This window comes from Leucoraja erinacea, chromosome 9 (assembly GCF_028641065.1).
Source record: "Leucoraja erinacea ecotype New England chromosome 9, Leri_hhj_1, whole genome shotgun sequence".
In the NCBI taxonomy this organism is placed as follows: Eukaryota; Metazoa; Chordata; class Chondrichthyes; order Rajiformes; family Rajidae; genus Leucoraja; species Leucoraja erinaceus.
In genome coordinates, this window is record NC_073385.1 from 57,417,072 (window position 1) to 57,435,263 (window position 18,192).

The following is an 18,192-nucleotide window of genomic DNA, read 5'->3' on the forward strand; positions in this document are numbered from 1 at the left end:
ACTGACAGCTTCTCATGTTGACAGTAGTCTGGAAAGGTAAGTGAATGACTACTGTAAAAATACAAGTCATAACCAAGAGAACTAGAAAGAGGCAATGCTGTCTCCCTTTAATATAGAGGCCCACACACCTGTCATGGACAGTTTAGGATCAGCTGGTACAAGGAGCTGAAGTTAATCCACCATACAACCCACCACAATTTAACAATAAGGACAACTGTACAAATAAAGTCTTGATAAAATGTGATTGTTCTGAAACATCAACTCTTTCTCACCCTCCAAAAATGCTGACAGACCTGTACTCATCCCCTGAGCTAATTTCAGATTCCAGGAAAAAACAATATTTTGCGTTTGGATGCTACAATCTCCAATTGCAGTTGGACACAGTGAAAAGATAGATAGATAGAATTTATTACCACACAACCAGGGTCGGTGGAATTTTGGCACCTGCAGTTGCTGAAGATCTGAAAGTACTGGAGAATCTCAGCAGCATGAAGGAAAGAAATAGAATTAATGTTTCAGGTGTCGGAACTGGAGTTTTTCCTGAAGATTTGATCCTCCTCTCTCCACATCCCCACTAATGGCTTTGTAAGTCCAGCCTTGCTGAACCCTGTCATCTAACACAAATCAGAAAACTGCTTCCCACCACATCAGATCATCCTCAACTATCAAGTTCCCTTGCCTAATGCAAACTAAAGGCTTATTTTTGAAGCATGTCTGATTTTTCTCACCACTGGATGATGAGATTACTTTTTAGTTCCTGGAGACTTCAGGACATCCCTGGAGGATTTGCAGCACAATAGTCAACCAGCTGTGTGATACCGGATAGAGGCAACATTTTGCAAGGAGCACGAAGGAGTGTACTTTTATGTACACAGTCTGACCTTTTAAAACTGAAATCTGCAGCCGTATGTAGACGGGTTTTAAGCCTTTTGAAAGCTCTTACAATCACACAATGGGCCTGACAGATTCAGCGGACCAGACTCTCTAGAATACAAGCACTGCATCAGGAAGCAGCGGAGCCTTTTAAAATTGAAACCTGCAGCCACAACTACAGCAGTAAGTACCGTGTTTCTAAGCCACTTAAATGGATTAATAACCACAAGAATGCCCAATGAATGCCCAACAGACTTGATTCTGCAGATTGCAAGTACGGCACCTGGAAGCACAGTGGAGATCCCGTTCATGTAAGAAAACATGGCTTCCGGGGAGGCCTTCAGGTAAAACTGAAGCATCGGGGCATGCAACCCCTTCCACCTCCCTAGTATCCTTCTAGCCAATGTACAGTACAGCTGCAGATCCAGGAATAAGACCAGCAAAAGCACTGTATCAGAAGGACACGAGAGAGTGCTGAATACAATTTTATAGAGACATGGCTAACACCCGAACTCTCCGAACAATGTGCCTAAACTCAAGGTATGGAACAGGGGTGGCGTCAGTAAAAGTTTAGTTTAGTTTAGTTTAGTTTGGTTTATTGTCATGTCTACCAAGATACAGTGAAAAGCTTTTGTTTAGTGGTAACCAGTCAGCGGAAAACAATACATGATTAAAAGGAAGAGGTGGCAGCATTAGCTTCATGATCAACTCATCGCGGAGCTCGGATGAGGTGATTATGTGGCATTCCTGCTCCCCCGACCTGGAATATCTGACAGTCAAGTGCCAACATTTCCATCTACCCGAGGAAGTTCTCTGCCGTCATTCTAACCGCAATCTACATTCTGCCTCGGGAAAATATCAAGCTTATAGTTGAGGAATTGGGCGCCATGATCAAATGGCATGAAATAGCATCTACAGATGCCTTCTGTATCATCACTGGGGACCTCAACCAGGCTGGCTTAATGAAATATCTGCCGAACTTTCATCAACATATCACCTTCAACACCAGAGGACGCAACACACTTGACCATTGCTGTACTGCCATCTGCAATGCCCATCACTCCAACCCTCACCTGCACTTTGGAAAATCTAACCACTTACGTGTGCTGTTTGTTCCTGCCCATAGACAGAGACTAAAGAGCGTGGTACCAGTGAATAGGACTAAGAAGTGCTGGTCAGAGCTAACAGAGGAGTGGTTACTCGACTGCTTCAAGTCGGTGGACTGGGCCATATTCAAGGACACATATTCAAGAACTGAGACGCAGTTTTTCAGTTAGTTGGCTTTTTGGCGTTCCGCCCTTTCAGTTAGTTTGCATTTAGGTGTCCCATCTTTTTGGTTTGTTGGCATTTTAGCCTCATACTCTTTTGGTTATTTGGTGTTTCGGCCTCGTTTCCATTCGGTTCGTTGGCTTCGACTTCTTGTCCGTCGGCGCCACGTCCGCACATGATTTGAACCAACCTACAATAATTCTAATCCTATCACAACAATGGAATTTCACTGCCCACCTCTTGCATTACTATGGAATGGGGTTTTTTTTAAATTATGTATTTCCAGAGTCTTATTTCTTTTTGAATTTTATGTGTAATTTGTACATAATTTGTTTTAGTGTGTTTTATCCTGGGTGCCTGTAATGATATCACGAGCAAGATTTATCATTGTACTTAGACCTCACCGTACTTATACATGACAATAAACCTGAACTTGATATGGTACATGTGCAAGTGATGGGGCTCAGTACTGGCTTACGAGACCTCCTCCATACTATTTTGTGGCAAATCTCCAGATATGCTGGCCTGCATATCAGAGACAATAAAGTGGCTGCTATTCCAGGAGCCTGGATCTGTCAGGTGTGATAAAGCGATGCAGCAAAAGAAAAACTCATTAACTGTGCAGTGATATTGGCACAGAATGACAAGAAGGGAGGATGGAGCAAGAGGCCAGCAATGAAGGCATTCAGGGCTTTGGGATGCTGAGGACCCACAAAGTCTCAAGGTGGATTTAATCAGCCTGGCTGGCTAATACACAATCAGCCAAAGAAACTGCAGCATTCTGCAATTCACAAAAGGAGATCAGAGGAAAGTGGAAACTAAATCACTGTTCCAGTTGAGAGAGGTGAAGATGCCTAAAAGCAGTGCCCCCATTGAGAAAGCAGGGGTTGATTGGGGTGTTTATGAGCCTCTGCTCGAGGAGCTCAGAACTATCCGGGGACTAACACCTGAGGGTCAATGACTATGAGGATAATATATGTGAGCCAGTGATCATGCAACTAATAACTCGGTGAGGTGGGGTTTGGAGAATCTCGGTCAGTAGCCATGTGACAAATATCTGGGGAGGAGTTAGCGGCCACAGGATCAAGTGCTGGGGAGCAGTAAATGTGGTCCTACTGTCAGAGTGATTGGAGCAACGGAGGATTTTTTAAAAATAATTCTATGTCTGGGCAGCCAGAAAAGAGCTACCCACCTAATCCAACCTTCCAGCATTTGGCCTGATATTCCTAGCTCTTGAAATACACTTCCAGGTACAGATCCTCCAAAGTTTACAAACCCTTCTGTACAGCCCGTACATATGAACATGTTCGGGAGGCCGGAGGGATGGATATGCTGGCTGCTGGTGACACTTATTCACACTAGCTAGAATTTTGCCACAAGCAACCCAAAAATAATATATTCCCTGTTCCAGGCATACACTGGCCCTATCCCCAAACTCTACCTCCGCTACATTGATGGCTGCATTGGTGCTACCTCCTGCACCCATGCAGAACTCACCGACTTCATCAACTTCACCACTAATTTCCATCCTGCACTCAAATTGACTTGGACCATCTCCAACATCTCCCTACCGTTTCTGGATCTCACCGTCTCCATCACAGGACTATTGACCGACATCTACCACAAACCTACTGACCCCCATAGCTATCTTGACTACAGTTCTTCCCACCCCGCTTCCTGTAAAGATTCTATCCCCTACTCCCAATTCCTCAGTCTATGCCGTATCTGCGCCAAGGATGAGGTGTTCCATACCAGGGCATTGGAGATGTCCTCATTCTTTAGGAAACGGGGATTCCCCTCTTTCATTATAAGTGAGGCTCTCACTAGGGTCTCCTCTATATCCGGCAGCTCCACTCTTGCTCCCCCTCCGCCAATTAATAACAAGTCCAGAGTCCCCCTTGTCCTCACTTTCTACCCCATCAATTGTTGCATACAGCATGTAATCCTCTGACATTTTCGCCACCTCCAATGGAATCCCACTACTGGCCACATCTTCCTATCTACACCCATTTCTGCTTTCCTCAGTCGTTCCCTCCAAAACTCCCTGGTCAACTTGTCCCATCCCACCGAAGCCACCCCCTCCCCAGGTACTTTCCCCTGCAACCGCAGGAGATGCAACACCTCTCCCTTTACTTCCCCCCTCGACTCCATCCAAGGGCCCAAACAGTCTTTCCAGGTGAGGCAAAGGTTCACTTGCACCTCCTCCAACCTCATCTACTGTATCCGCTGTTCCAGGTGTCAACTTCGTTACATCGGCGAGAACAAGCACAGGCTCGGCGATCGCTTCGCTGAACACCTCCGCTCAGTCGGTCTTAACCTACCTGATCTCCCGGTGGCGCAGCACTTCAACTCCTCCTCCCATTCCCAATCTGACCTTTCTGTCCTGGGCCTCCTCCATTGTCAGTGTGAGCCCCAGCACAAATTGGAGGAACAGCACCTCATATTTCGCTTGGGTAGTTTACACCCGAGCAGTATGAACATTGACTTCTCAAACTTCAGATAGCCCTTGCTTTCCCTCTCTCTCCATCCTCTCCCCCTTCCCAGTTCTCCCACCAGTCTTACTGTCTCTGACTACATTTTATCTTTGTCTTGCCCCTGCCCTGACATCAGTCTGAAGAAGGGTCTCAACCCGAAACGTCGCCCATTCCTTCTCTCCAGAGATGCTGCCTGTCCCACTGAGTTACTCCAGTATTTTGTGTCTACCTAAGAATATATTCCAGTTAAAGGGTTCATGTCCATTTTGCGAATCTTATCTAGAGATACACCATCCAGGCCAGCAGCATAGTCTGTTTTTAAACCACCAATAGCATTACCAATAGCATTTAAAACTTATTAGCTTGAAACATGCTTGGGCTAAATTTGTAACCACTAGCTTTATTGTACATAATGGGCAAACTAGATTTACGACACCTCCAGACTTTCTATTCCTTTGAACACCCCACTTCTGCAGGCATCTTCTGCCATATTGGAACTCAATGTGTGGTCGCATTACCAATTTGTCAACTGTACGGAATACGAAACACTTTTCATTACAGGATCGTCTAAGTGTAATGATTACAAATACATTCTGCCTCCCGTCCACCCTTCCATGCCAAGCACCCCTGGGTGAAAAGTTTTTTCCCCATTCATCACATGCTTCTATTAGCTTCTCGATTCTGAAAGTAGACAATAGATAATAGACAATAGGTGCAGGAGTAGGCCATTTGGCCCTTCGAGCCAGCACCGCCATTCAATGTTATCTTGGCTGATCATCCACAATCAGTACCCCGTTCCTGCCTTCTCCCCATATCCCCTGCTCCGCTATCTTTAAGAGCCCTACCAAGCTCTCTCTTGAAAGCATCCAGAGAACTGTCTTTCACCGCCCTCTGAGGCAGAGAATTCCACACTCACAACTCTCTGTGTGAAAAACTATTTCCTCATCTCCGTTCTAAATGCCTTACCCCTTATTCTGAAAACTGTGGCCCCTGGTTCTGGACTGCCCCAACATCGGGAACATGTTTCCTGCCTCTAGCGTGCTTCTGGTATTTGAATGCTCTGCTATAAGCAGTGAATCCTTCCTATTTGCTCCATTTAAGTCTCAGTTAAGTCTGCCCTGTTGCAAAGTTTAAAAACAAAACAGCTTACCCAAGCTTTCCTCATAATTATAACTTTCCACAACCAGCACTTCTTGCCATGACCATCTCTGACTCAAAACCCAAGAACCACTCATCGACAATTATAAATGACAATAATATAAAACCCAATAAACTTCATTGGCTATAAATCTACCAATTGATCAAATCTTCACCCATTAAAAATACATTAATTTAGTCGAAGTAAACAGCAGTGTTCTCAAACCCAAGAAACAGGCTGAAGAAGGATCTCGACCCGAAACGCCAACCATTCCTTTTCCCCAGAAATGCTGTCTGTCCCGCTGAGTTACTTCAGCATTTTGCGTCTATCTTCAATGTAAACCAGCATCTTCAGTTCCTCCCTATATATTTGAAGGGTCAGGTGACATACCTCATCAGAGGTGGAGACCAAGAGTGCCTTCAGGGACTGGATACAGGCAGCAATTACGTTCTCAACGCTATCGTCCAAGGAATAGCGAAGGAGGAACAGAAAGCCAGCGTCCAACAGCATTCGCACAACACTGTGCTTGAGGGAGGAGGAGAAAGCGCCAGCTTTTGCCTAGTAATGAACAACAGGAAAACATACTCAATTTGTGAGCACCACACATTTCATAATCAACATGAAGCAACTGTTTACTGGAAGTACTGAAACGCACCAAACCACGGTCAAGGAAGCCAACCTCTCCATTACTTTCCTCAGTCATTGTCCAGGAACGTTGATCATGTTGCAGTCCATGTTCCTTCCCATGGAGCCATTTAGGAAATTTGGTCATTTATATCAGTGTAGCATTTGGTCACCAAATTTTACATATGCATATAAATAGGTTCTCTCAAAATCTCCCAAATTGCTTCTTTTGGAATCTTACATATACAAGGTAATGCCCCGTTCCATTTAGGAAACCTGAACAGAAACCTCTGGAGACTTTGCGCCCCACCCAAGGTTTCCGTGCGGTTCTCGGAGGTTACAGGTGGTTGTCGGAGGTTGCAGGTAGGGAGACTGACAAAAACCTCCGGGAACCGCACGTAAACCTTGGGTGGGGCGCAAAGTCTCCAGCGTTTTCCGTTCAGGTTTCCTAAGTGGGACAGGGGCATTACTATCGTATTACCTATAATCACATTCATTGAACTTTCTCTCAAATCTAATGTGACAACTTCAAAATGAAAAAGTTTTGAAGTGCATAAGACCCTCTTATGCAAAAGGGTAGGAAAAGCAACAGAGACAAGAGGCTGAAAATGAAAGAACTGGAAAAAAAATAAAGACCAAGAGTGAAGACATAACAGAAAAGTTCAGAGGGGTAGTGGGGAAATTCATGCAAGTTACTGCTGAAAGCACGGGGACGAACAGGGAGCAGATAGTCAGTCAAGTATTGGGAAAAGAGGAAATGTCAATGTTGGCAATGGAGCTCATAGATCAGGATGTCGGAGAAAAGGAAAGGAAAATCTCAAGTCTTGTGACAAGCGACCTATTATTACCAGTGAAGGTTCTTTGCAGCCACAAAAATACCTGGCTTGAATTTCTATTAACAAGTTGTTCTGGAACTAAAGCAACAATAGTATTTTCTCTGAATCTTGTCAAAATAGCACATTTTCAAATAATTATCTCGTCTGTTCCGCTGTTAAAAATTCCATCCAGCTGTTTCTGTTGCTGTTTAATCTCACCCTTGATATTCACCTTGTCCACCAGGCCAACCCAAAACTTCACCCATTCATGGTCTACACTGATGCTGTCTGACCCACTAATTTACTCCAGCACTTTGTATGTGTTTTATTTTGACTGATGCAAACTTTGGCAATGTCCAACCAATGCATCCTTCGCCCTCAGCTTGAAGGTGCTACTCTTATCTCTCAGATCACAAGTAGCGAATCTCTAGCAAAAGCAGTTCCACCCTACATTGTGACTACTGGAGCATGCAGGAATTTCTCTTTGGTTCCATTTGCAATCACCTTGGCAACGCCAACAGGAAAGGAGTCAGCATTCAAATGTTCTCTGACAACATCGAGCTCAGTCTATCAACCATTTATCTTGCCTCCTCTACTGCCTCGGTATTATCATTAGTACTCATTCCCTCAAGAATCACCACCTTTAGTGTCCACCAAAAACATAGTTTGTTTGCCATTGATCCCATCTCTCATGTAGGCTCTGGAGCTCTTCTTAATTTTAACATCTTTCTTAACCCTGAAATATGTTTCTGACTCCCACATTTTCTCCATCACAAAGTTCACAAGCACAAACTTCAGTCTCCATCTGACTCAGTTCATGAACAGTGAAGTCCCTTTGACTAGTTCAAAGCTGCCCTGCATCCTCAACCAAAATCCTATCCAGATCTTAAACTACACAGAATAGTACACACACCTTTACAAATTCCCCCCAAACTCTTATTTAAAACTCTTACTTTTGCTGCTCTGTTCACCTATCACCTTTAGTGCTACAACATCCCTCTATCGTTCATTCCGCTATCAGTGTTTGCACGTAAGTTATTTCCTTCACCACACCATTTGTCGGTGTGCCTTCAGCCATCTAAGATCAACATCCTAAAATTACTCATTCATTAAAATAAACTAAAATTAACTCAATTCAGAGTGCAATTGCTGTCCTGTTGAGCTAAATTATTAAAGCAGTAGGTACTGCTATAAATTAATCAGGTAGTGGATGAGAGTCCACAGGATTAATTTAAGTCTACACTAAAAGATCAGGATTGATGGCCTTAGTAATGATGTAGGCAAAATGCAAACAAATGTGTAAAAAGTTAAAATTAATGGTTCTATGTCCAAGTGCATAAAGCACAAATGTGTGCTCATTATTTTCTATGTACAAAGGTGCTTAACAAATGGCATAAATAACAATAAATGGTCTAGTAGTTATTCCAGACCAACTGGAATTAAATAATCTACGGTAGCTTGCTCACAAAAAAAGGCAAGCAAAATTAATAAAGGAGTTGGTATTATTCTGAAAATAAAGGTGGAGAAGAAAGTAGCAGCCTGGAAAACCAGGTGCAAAGTCAATGGAGCTGGAACTATAAAGGCTAGAAAAGACTGTGGAATTCTCTGCCAGTGGCTGGGGATATTTTTTTTCAGGCAGAGATAGATTCTTGATCAGTACTGGTGTCATGGGTTATGGGGAGAAGGCAGGAGAATGGGGTTAGGAGCGAGAGATAGATCAGCCATGATTGAATGGCGGAGTAGACTTGAATAGCCTAATCCTGCTCCTATCACTTATGACCTTATGAACACAAAATTTAACATTGGACACAGCACAAATCAGGAAATTAGAGTAAAAGGGGAACAAGAGTATCTGACTGATCTCACCGTCTCCATCACAGGAGACAGGCTATTGACTTCACTTGGACCATCTCCGACATCTCCCTACCGTTTCTAGATCTCACCGTCCCCATCACACCAGGCAGACTATTGACTCTCTGACAAGTGTATTTGAATAGTCATGAGGGACTTTGATATTCATATATACTGAGCAAACCAATTTAGCAAAAGTAGATTGAAGGGAGCATTCGTATAATACACGTTCAAAATTGCTTCTTCGAACAGCATGTTGAGAAACCAACCAAATAACATGTCCTATGAGGTTTAGCATTGCACAATCATACAGTACTAATTAATAATCTTATAGTAAAGGATCGGTTAATGAAAAGTCATTCTAATATGATAACATTTCATATTAAGTTTGAAAGCAAAATGGCTAAATCTACAATCAAAGTCTTTAAACAAATTAACTCAGATGAGGTGTAAATTGGCTAAAATAAATGAGGCAAATTAATTAATTAATTAATGCATTTTGTTGTCTCTGTACTGTACACTGACAATGACAATTAAAATTGAATCTGAATCTGAATCTTAAAGAGAATGACACTGGCTAACTAATGGGGAGCCATGACAGAAATTCAGAATTTTGATACCTTTATTGAGTAAAAAATCTCCAATGGAAATGTGCGACAGTCACAGCTGTCTGACGAAGTTACGGATAAAATGTTCCCAAAGAGTAGTAGGAAGGGTTTTAAAAATCATAAAGTGTAACCAATAAATTGTTACAAGAAGAGAAAATAAAATGAAAATAAACCAGGGAGAATATGAAATAGTTAAGCACTCTTGTAAAACGGAAGGCCTTGGGAAAAGTATTATATGTTGGGAAATAAAAAAATACCAGCAATATTAAACAAATATTAGAATAAGCAACTTGCGTAGAGAAAGGTAGCCATTTAGCCTTGGTAAGGTGCATGATCATGCATTTATGTATGCAAAAAAGTGTCTGATCCAGTTTGCCCAATATATATGGAGATAAAAGTCCCTCATGACTATTGAAATATCCTTGTTGCATTCTGTTCGAATTTCCTGAATTGTGCTCTGTCCAATCCATATGCATGCCATCCAAAAATGGATTTTGGTATAATTTAATTCCCATCTTGGCCAATCAATTATTCACACCGGTAGTTTGTAAATATTGTAAAAGATTCAGCTTCATGTATCCTTTCAGTTCCAAACTATCACCACCACTAACACCCCCAACAATGCTCTGAATGAAAACCTTTTTCCTTGTAGCTTCTTCTAATCATTCTACCCATGAAGTTAAGCATCTGCTCTCTAATTATGGTGCTCTCAATTCACCCCGACTATTTCTCTTAACTTCATATACTCGGTACATCTCCCATTGGCATCCCTTGTTCCACACAAAACAATCAGCCTAATCAGTCCATCCTCAAACTATGGTTCATTCCTACCAACATTCTGAAAAATCTTCCTCGTGCTAGGTTTTTACTAATTTATACATTTATGGGATGTGGATGCCACTGTCCATGGCAGAATTTGTCCATTCCTAATGGCCCTGGATTCAGGATGCATTGAAGAGTCAGTCAAAGATGATGTACAAAAATGTACAGATTTGTGACCAATTTTCAATTCAAATATACGATTAAAAGTTGACAGATGTCCTGGACATGATGGTCAATGCCTGAGGGTTTTAACAGTAGGTACAGAAATAATGGATACAAGAGGCTTGATCTTCCAGATTTTTTTAATTGTATAGCCACCATAGATTGGGAGGGAGCAAATATAACTCACCATTCAATAAAGAATAAACAGAGACATCCATGGAAACATTACCAGCATTTATGTTGATGGGCATGGTAATAGGCATTGGGAATTCACATAAAGTTGGTGCAGGGTCCCACAAAGGTTACTATCTAAGATTGTAAATGGGGCTCTTGGAATTGGGGATAATTTAATCACATGACATGGGAACACAAAATAGAGAGCTGGAGTTAGCAAGAATGGAAGGATGTAACTATTGGAGGGCTGCAAAGTCCTTGGGCTTCAGGGATTTCATATTAGAAGAGATGATCAAGAATAACATATATTGCATGCAATGACTGCTTGAAGTCTGTGATTCATGGACATCACCGGTTGCTGGGTGTCCACATTAATAGTGAGAAAGTAAGCTCCAAGAATGATGCAAAGTGATTGTATAAAGACTCATAAATTAATTGGATAGATTAAAGGCGGATGATAATCTTCCTATTTAAGGTAATAATGTGGGGAAACTCCAACAGTGCTATATTATTAACTTCAGTAGGAAGAATTTATTAAAATAAAACAAAAGATGAAAGTTGGCTGAGATACCAGGATATCAGTGGGTTCCTTGTGCAAGAAAATTAACGTAGACAACAGGAAATTTTTGAAGGCAAATGGCATAGTTGCTTTTACTCTATAGAGATGGCAGTGTAAAAGGAAGAGTCGCTACACCAATAGAGGGCTTCTGTGAGATGGTATCTGCATTATTGTGCTCAGTTTTGGAGCTCTTTACATGAGGATGGATACATTTAAAAAAAAAAGAGAAAAATCAGTCCTGATCACATAGGGCTGTCCTATAAAAACATGCAATGGGCGTATAATTCACTGGTCTTTGAGAGAACAAAAGATGATCACAGAGAAATATATCAGATTTGGTTTTGATATGGTTAGCACAGTAAAAACTGAATTAAGGATTTAGCGCCAGGCTACAATAGCTGGTAAAGGGATCAACCTGACAGGCCATAGAAAATGGCATTGTGATGGGTTAGGATTGTGAATCTTTCAACTGTTCTAATTTCATAGGCTACTGATGTCATCTCAGTATATTCCGACATACAGTCCCCTCCATAATCCAGAACAAGGGGTCACAGTTTAAGGATAAGGGGGAAATCGTTTAGGACCGAGATGAGGAAAACATTTTTCACACAGAGAGTGGTGAAACTCTGGAATTCTCTGTCACAGAAGGTAGTTGAGGCCAGTTCATTGGCTATATTTAAGAGGGAGTTAGATGTGACCCTTGTGGCTAAAGGGATCAGGGGGTATGGAGAGAAGGCAGGTGCAGGATACTGAGTTGGATGATCAGCCATGATCATATTGAATGGCGGTGCAGGCTCAAAGGGCCGAATGGCCTACTCCTGCACCTATTTTCTATGTTTCTATAATGTTTGGGACAAAGATCCATCATTTATTAATATGCCTCTGTACTCCACAATTTGAGATTTGTAATAGAAAATATCACATGTGGTTAAAGTGCACATTGTCAGATTTTAATAAAGGCCATTTTCATACATTTTGGTTTCACCATGTAGATATTACAGCAGTGTTTATACATTGTCCCCCCATTTCAGGGCACCATATTGTTTAGGACACAGCAATGTCATATAAATGAAAGTAGTCATGTTTAGTATTTCGGTGCATATCCTTTGCATGCAATGACAGCTTGAAGTCTGCGATTGATGGACATCACCAGTTGCTGGGTGTCTTATCTGGTGATGTTCTGCCAGGCCTGTATTGGAGCCATCTTTAGCTTATGCTTGTTTTGGGGACTAGTCACCTTCAGTTTTCTCTTCGGCATACAAAAGGCATGCTCAATTGGGTTCAGATCGGGCGACTGAATCGACCACTCTAAAGTTGACCATTTTTTAGCTTTGAAAAACTCCTTTGTTGCTTTAGCAGTATGTTTGGGATCAATGTCTTGCTGTAGAATGAACCACCGGCCAATGAGTTTAGAGGCATTTGTTTGAACTTGAGCAGATAGGATGCGCCATACACTTCAGAATTCATTATGCTACTACCATCAGCAGTTGTATCATCAATGAAGATAAGTGAGCCAGTTCCTTCAGCAGCCATATATGCCCAGGCTATAACACCCCACCATCATGTTTTACAGATGAGGTGGTACGCTTTGGATCTTAGGCAGTTCCATCTCTCCTCCATACTTTGCTCTTGCCATCACTCTGATATAAGTTAATTTTTGTCTCATCTGTCCACTTTTTTTCCAGACTGCGGTTGCTCTTTTAAGCATTTCTTGGCAAACTAACCTGGCCATCCTATTTTTACAGCTAACCAGTGGTTTGCATCTTGCAGTGTAGTCTCTGTATTTCTGTTCATGAAGTCTTTTGCAGACAGTGGTCATTGACATTTCCTCAAGGTATTGAAAAATCCACACCCGACTCCTGAAGTGTTTCTGATCTGTCGGACAGGTGTTTGAGAATTTTTCTTTATTATAGAGAGAATTCATCTGTCATCAGCTGTGGAGGTCTTCCTTGGCCTGCCAGTCCCTTTTGTGAATAGTAAACTCACCAGTGCTCCCTTTCTTCTTAATGATGTTCCAAACAGTTGATTTTGGTAAGCCTAAGGTTTGGCTGATGTCTCTAACTGTTTTATTCTTGTTTCTCAGTCTCATAAAGGCTTCTTTGACTTTCATTGGCACAACTTTGGTCCTCATGTTGCTAAACAGCAATAAAAGTTTCCACAGTGATGGAAAGACTGGAGGAAAGACTAGGTGCTGAGAGCTCTCTTCTACCTGCATTAAGGAGGCAATTAAACACACCTTAGCAATTACAAACACCTGGAAAACCATGTGTCCCAAATATTATGGTGCCCCGAAATGGGGGGGACTATGTATAAACATAGCTGTAATTTCTACATGGTGAAATGAAAATGTATAAAAATGGCCTTTAATAAAATCAAACAAAGTGCACTTTAACCACATATGATTTTTTTCTATTACAAATTTCAAATTGCGGTGTACAGAGGCAAATAAATAAATGATGGGTCTTTGTCCCAAACATTATGGAGGGAACTGTATAACCAGAAAGTTTTGTTTATTCAACAGGTCGGAGTTAATGTTTCATATCAAGACTTGTCATCTGAAATTGGTCAAGAAATGTCCAGGCTTGTCAGCTTGAAAATACCAGCTTGTCAGCGTGCTACTAAAGTGTCAGGGAAAGGAAGAGAAATAGACGCATATTTTGTGCAAGAAGTTTGATGACTGTCAGGAATCCCAAAGGACCATGGAAATGACTGAACCGTGGAATACCTGAAACCTTAACTTGGTTTCTGCCTCTGCCAATGCTGCCTGACCAGCTGAACAACCCCAGCATTATGTGCTTCTGACGTGTGTAATTTAGTTTAAATTACTGGGTATATCCAGGAATGAGAGAAGTTGGCTTTTGGAAACAAAGAAAAAAAGGATTAGGAAGAATCTGATGTGGAATTTCACCCACTGAACGAGTGTTAGATTTAGCTCTTAAGGCTAAAGGAGTCATGGGATATGGGGGAAAAAGCAGGAACGGGGTAGTGATTTTAGATGATCAGCCATAATCATATTGAATGGCAGTGCTGGCTCGAAGGGCCGAATGCCTTCTCCTGCACCTATTTTTCTATGAAATTGTCAAGCATCATGATTTACTGCTGCTCTTATTTCCATGTTATGAACACTGCGGCTCTGCAATAACTCTGTGCGGTTAACAATGGTGAACGTTTTGTAAAATGTATTCTGAATTGTGCCAAACCTACCTTTTGAATGACACGTGCCAACATCTGAAGTGCGAGAGTTCGCTGCTGAATTATCTGACTGCGTGATAAATGAAAGAGATCTTGCAGCGAATAACCAGCTTCCTACAAGAGACAAACAAGTTGTTAGAGAGGATAACAGCCACCAAAGACCCAGAAACTTCAGTCTATTTGCCAATTATCCATTGGACACCAATTCTGCTACAGCAGATTGATGTACAAAGAAAGAAAATTACTAGTTTCTTTTATCGCACCTTTCATGACTGCAGGGCTACTCATTAGTTGGTGAGGTGCGCTAAAGTGTAATCACCCCCTGCCATGGAGGAAATACAGCAGCCAATTTGCACACAGTAAGCTTCATCAAGTAATAACGAGATGTATTGCGTAACTTGATTGTCTGCAAATGATTATGTTCTCTTACTCAATCAAAAGACTTTGGAATTAAAAATGCAGGGAGTCTATAACTACTATTACTGTTCTCCATAAAACAATAAAAGATGAAGGCAGATCTGATTCAGGTTTCAACAGAGTAAATGGCAAGAAACTTTCCACTGGCTGATGAGTAAGTAAGTAGAGGGCATCGATGAAAGGGAAATGGAAATGGAAGAGTCAGAACCATAGAGAGATAAAGCACAAAACAGGCCTTTCGACCCACCGTGTTCACATTGGTCATCCACCATCCATTTACACTAATCCTATATTCATCCCATTTTATATTCCCAACATTCCCATTATTTTCCCCTCAGACGCAACCACTTACCTACACACTCTGGGCAATTTACTGTGGCAAGCATAACCTTAGGGTGTAGGAGGATACGCTTGAGGTCACAGGAGAACATGCAAACTGCACACAGACAGCACACTCTTCAGCCCTGTGATGAGATAGACAGACTAGCTGCACCATTATGCCAGACTTTCTATTTCTCAAATTAGTCCGTGACTGGGAATGGACTGCCGGAAAGAGTCATAAAACCAACGTCAATTACAACTTTACAAGAAAGTCAAGGAGTGAGAAATAGTGTAGGCGTGAGATGATTTAGGTAACATATAAAAGGTTTATCACAATCACATTGAGTCGCCTGGACATATTTGCACTGAGTGATTCAACATTTGTTCCATATGCTTGCTCTTCTTGACTTTAAACTACAGAAGGGTACAAACTATCGGAATTGCAATGTCCATTTTTTTTGTAAACAGCTAATCAAACACACCATTAAATTGTTTTGACCAAATAAAGAGTGACCTCTATTTCGATGAGCAACTTTAAATCTGTCAATATCTTCTGATTTAATAGAGTAGATACATGTGTATTGTTTGCTAACTTTTCTATTTAATCTGAAATAAGATTGCTGTTTGGAACTGCATTTGATAGTGTGTGCAGCCTTCTGCAGTGTATATCTCACTCATGTGGATTACATGTCACAATTCAGTCGGCCAGAAAAAAAGTGGCAGGACTTTGACTTTACTGCATGTATCACCTTCCGGCAAGTAAACCAGAGAGACAGAGAGGAATTGGAGTCATAGAGCATGGAATCAGGCCCTTTGGTCCATTCCACCCACGCAGCCCAAGATGCCCCTTATGAGCGAGTCCCATTTGTCCAAGTTTGACCCATATTCCTCTAAGCCTTTCCTATCCATGTACCTGTTCAAGTGTTGTTTACATGCTGTTATAGAACATACCTCAACTACCTCCTGGGGCAGTTCATTCCATGCACCCACCACACACCAAGTGAAGAAAGTTGCCCCTCAGCTTCCTATTAAATCTATCCCCTCTCACATTAAACCTGTCCTCTGGTTTCTGATTCCCCTACCCTGGGTAAAAGACTCTGTGCATTACTCCTACCTATTTCCCTTATGATTGTATACACCTCTATAAGATCACCCCTCAGCCTTCTGTGCTCCAAGGAATACAGTCCTAACCTGCCCAATCTCTCCCTGTAACCCAGGCCTTGGATGCTGGCAATATCCTCATAAATCCTCTCTGCACTATTTGCAGCTTAATGACATCCTTCCAATAGCAGAGAGATCAAAACTGAACACTGCTCCAAATGTGGTCTCACCAACGTCTTGCCCAACTGTAACATAACGTCCCAACTTTTATACACATGCAAGAATATGCAAGGAGGCATAATCTTAAACATTAATGTCAGCCAGGAAGCGTTTTTTCACTTAAAGAATGGTGACGGTAAGGGTCCCTCTCCTATAAAAATGTTTGGGAAGTAGAGTGTCAATTGAAAATTTCAAAACTGTGATTAAAAAATGTAAAATACATGGATACCATTTACAGAGCCAGCCATGTGAAATTTAAATAAGGGAACATTTCCTTCCACAAAGGGATGCAGATCTTTGAGCTTCTCTACCTTGAAAGGTTTGGACGCAGGTATTTGGAGTTGCTACGAATCATCCAATGACAGAACGTCTTACCAGGCAATTACTATGTTGCTATGAGATTATATGAATCACCTAATGACAAAGGAGGAGAGAGACATGTTCCCATCACCACCAGCTAGTTTAAAGCTGGATTCCAAGCCAGAAAATTGAACATTTTCTTTTATTAGGAACACAAATCTGTTCATCACCATCTGGTTAGGTTGCACTGAGTTCCAGTCTCAGTGACATTTGGCGCATCAGGAGTTCATACTTACTCACACAGCACAGCATGGCCCAGACTGTCAGAGCCACGGAAGAGAATCTTTACAAGGATTATTCTTGGACCCAAAGTTATAACCTACCTGGGAAACCTGAACATAGATGGGCACAATGCCAAGAGGTGACTGAGAAAGAATCAGATAGCAGTCATTAAGAATATATAGATTCACTTTAGTTGACATGGAAAAAAGGTATTTACTGTCATGAAATCATAGCACCAGGAGACATATAGTCTCAGGATACAGTGGTGCTACAGTGGCACAGCTGGTAGAGCTGCTGCTACACAACCCTGAGTTTTGGTGTTGTCTAGTTGGAGTTTGCAAGTTCTCCCTGTGACTGCGTGAGTTTCCGCCAAGAGCTCAGATTTCTTCTTGCATCCCAGATATCTGGGTTTGTAGATTAAATGGCCTTTTTAAATTGCCTCTAGTGTATCAGGAGTGGATGAGAAAGTGGGATAACATAGAACTAGTGTAAACAGGTGATTGATGGTTGGTGTGGACAGCAGGCAAAGGGCCTGTTTCCATGCTGTATCAATTCAATCAATAAAGAGGAAGAATGAGATGAAAAGTAATTTATTTATACAGACAGTTTTTCTTCATCTTGTTGGAATGTGGATGCTGAAATGTTGAATATATTCAACTGTGAAATTAACAGAATTTTGGGGCATCTAATGGGTTCAGAAAACAGGAAAGTCATAACCTAAACAACTGACAGAGTAGGTCTTGCTTTTCTCCCATTCACATTTTCAGCTGACATGACATGAATTTTTTATCTAAATGCTTTTCGTGGACCCTGCAATGTGAATCTTGGCTATGGCATTTTTTAATTCATTTTCTGGATATACACACTGGCAGGAATAGTATTATTGCCCATTCCTAAATACCCTTGAGAGGTGGTGGTGAGCCTTTCTCTTGAAGTACAGCCACCTTGCGTTTTAGGCATGTTTGGTTTATGCGGTTTTGGAATAACGTGC

General features: G+C 41.6%; 1 protein-coding gene across 2 annotated transcripts in view; it reads right to left on the reverse strand.

The window, feature by feature from the left end:
- Positions 1 to 18,192, reverse strand: part of rpap1 (RNA polymerase II associated protein 1) — a 107,087-nt gene that overhangs the window by 52,034 nt on the left and 36,861 nt on the right. For both annotated transcript variants that reach the window (XM_055640870.1, XM_055640869.1), the window contains exons 10-11: positions 14,574 to 14,675; positions 6,145 to 6,312 (exon numbers count right to left, since the gene is read on the reverse strand). In XM_055640870.1, coding sequence (XP_055496845.1) covers positions 6,145 to 6,312; positions 14,574 to 14,675 — 270 coding nt within the window. The remainder of the gene's footprint in view (positions 1 to 6,144; positions 6,313 to 14,573; positions 14,676 to 18,192) is intronic.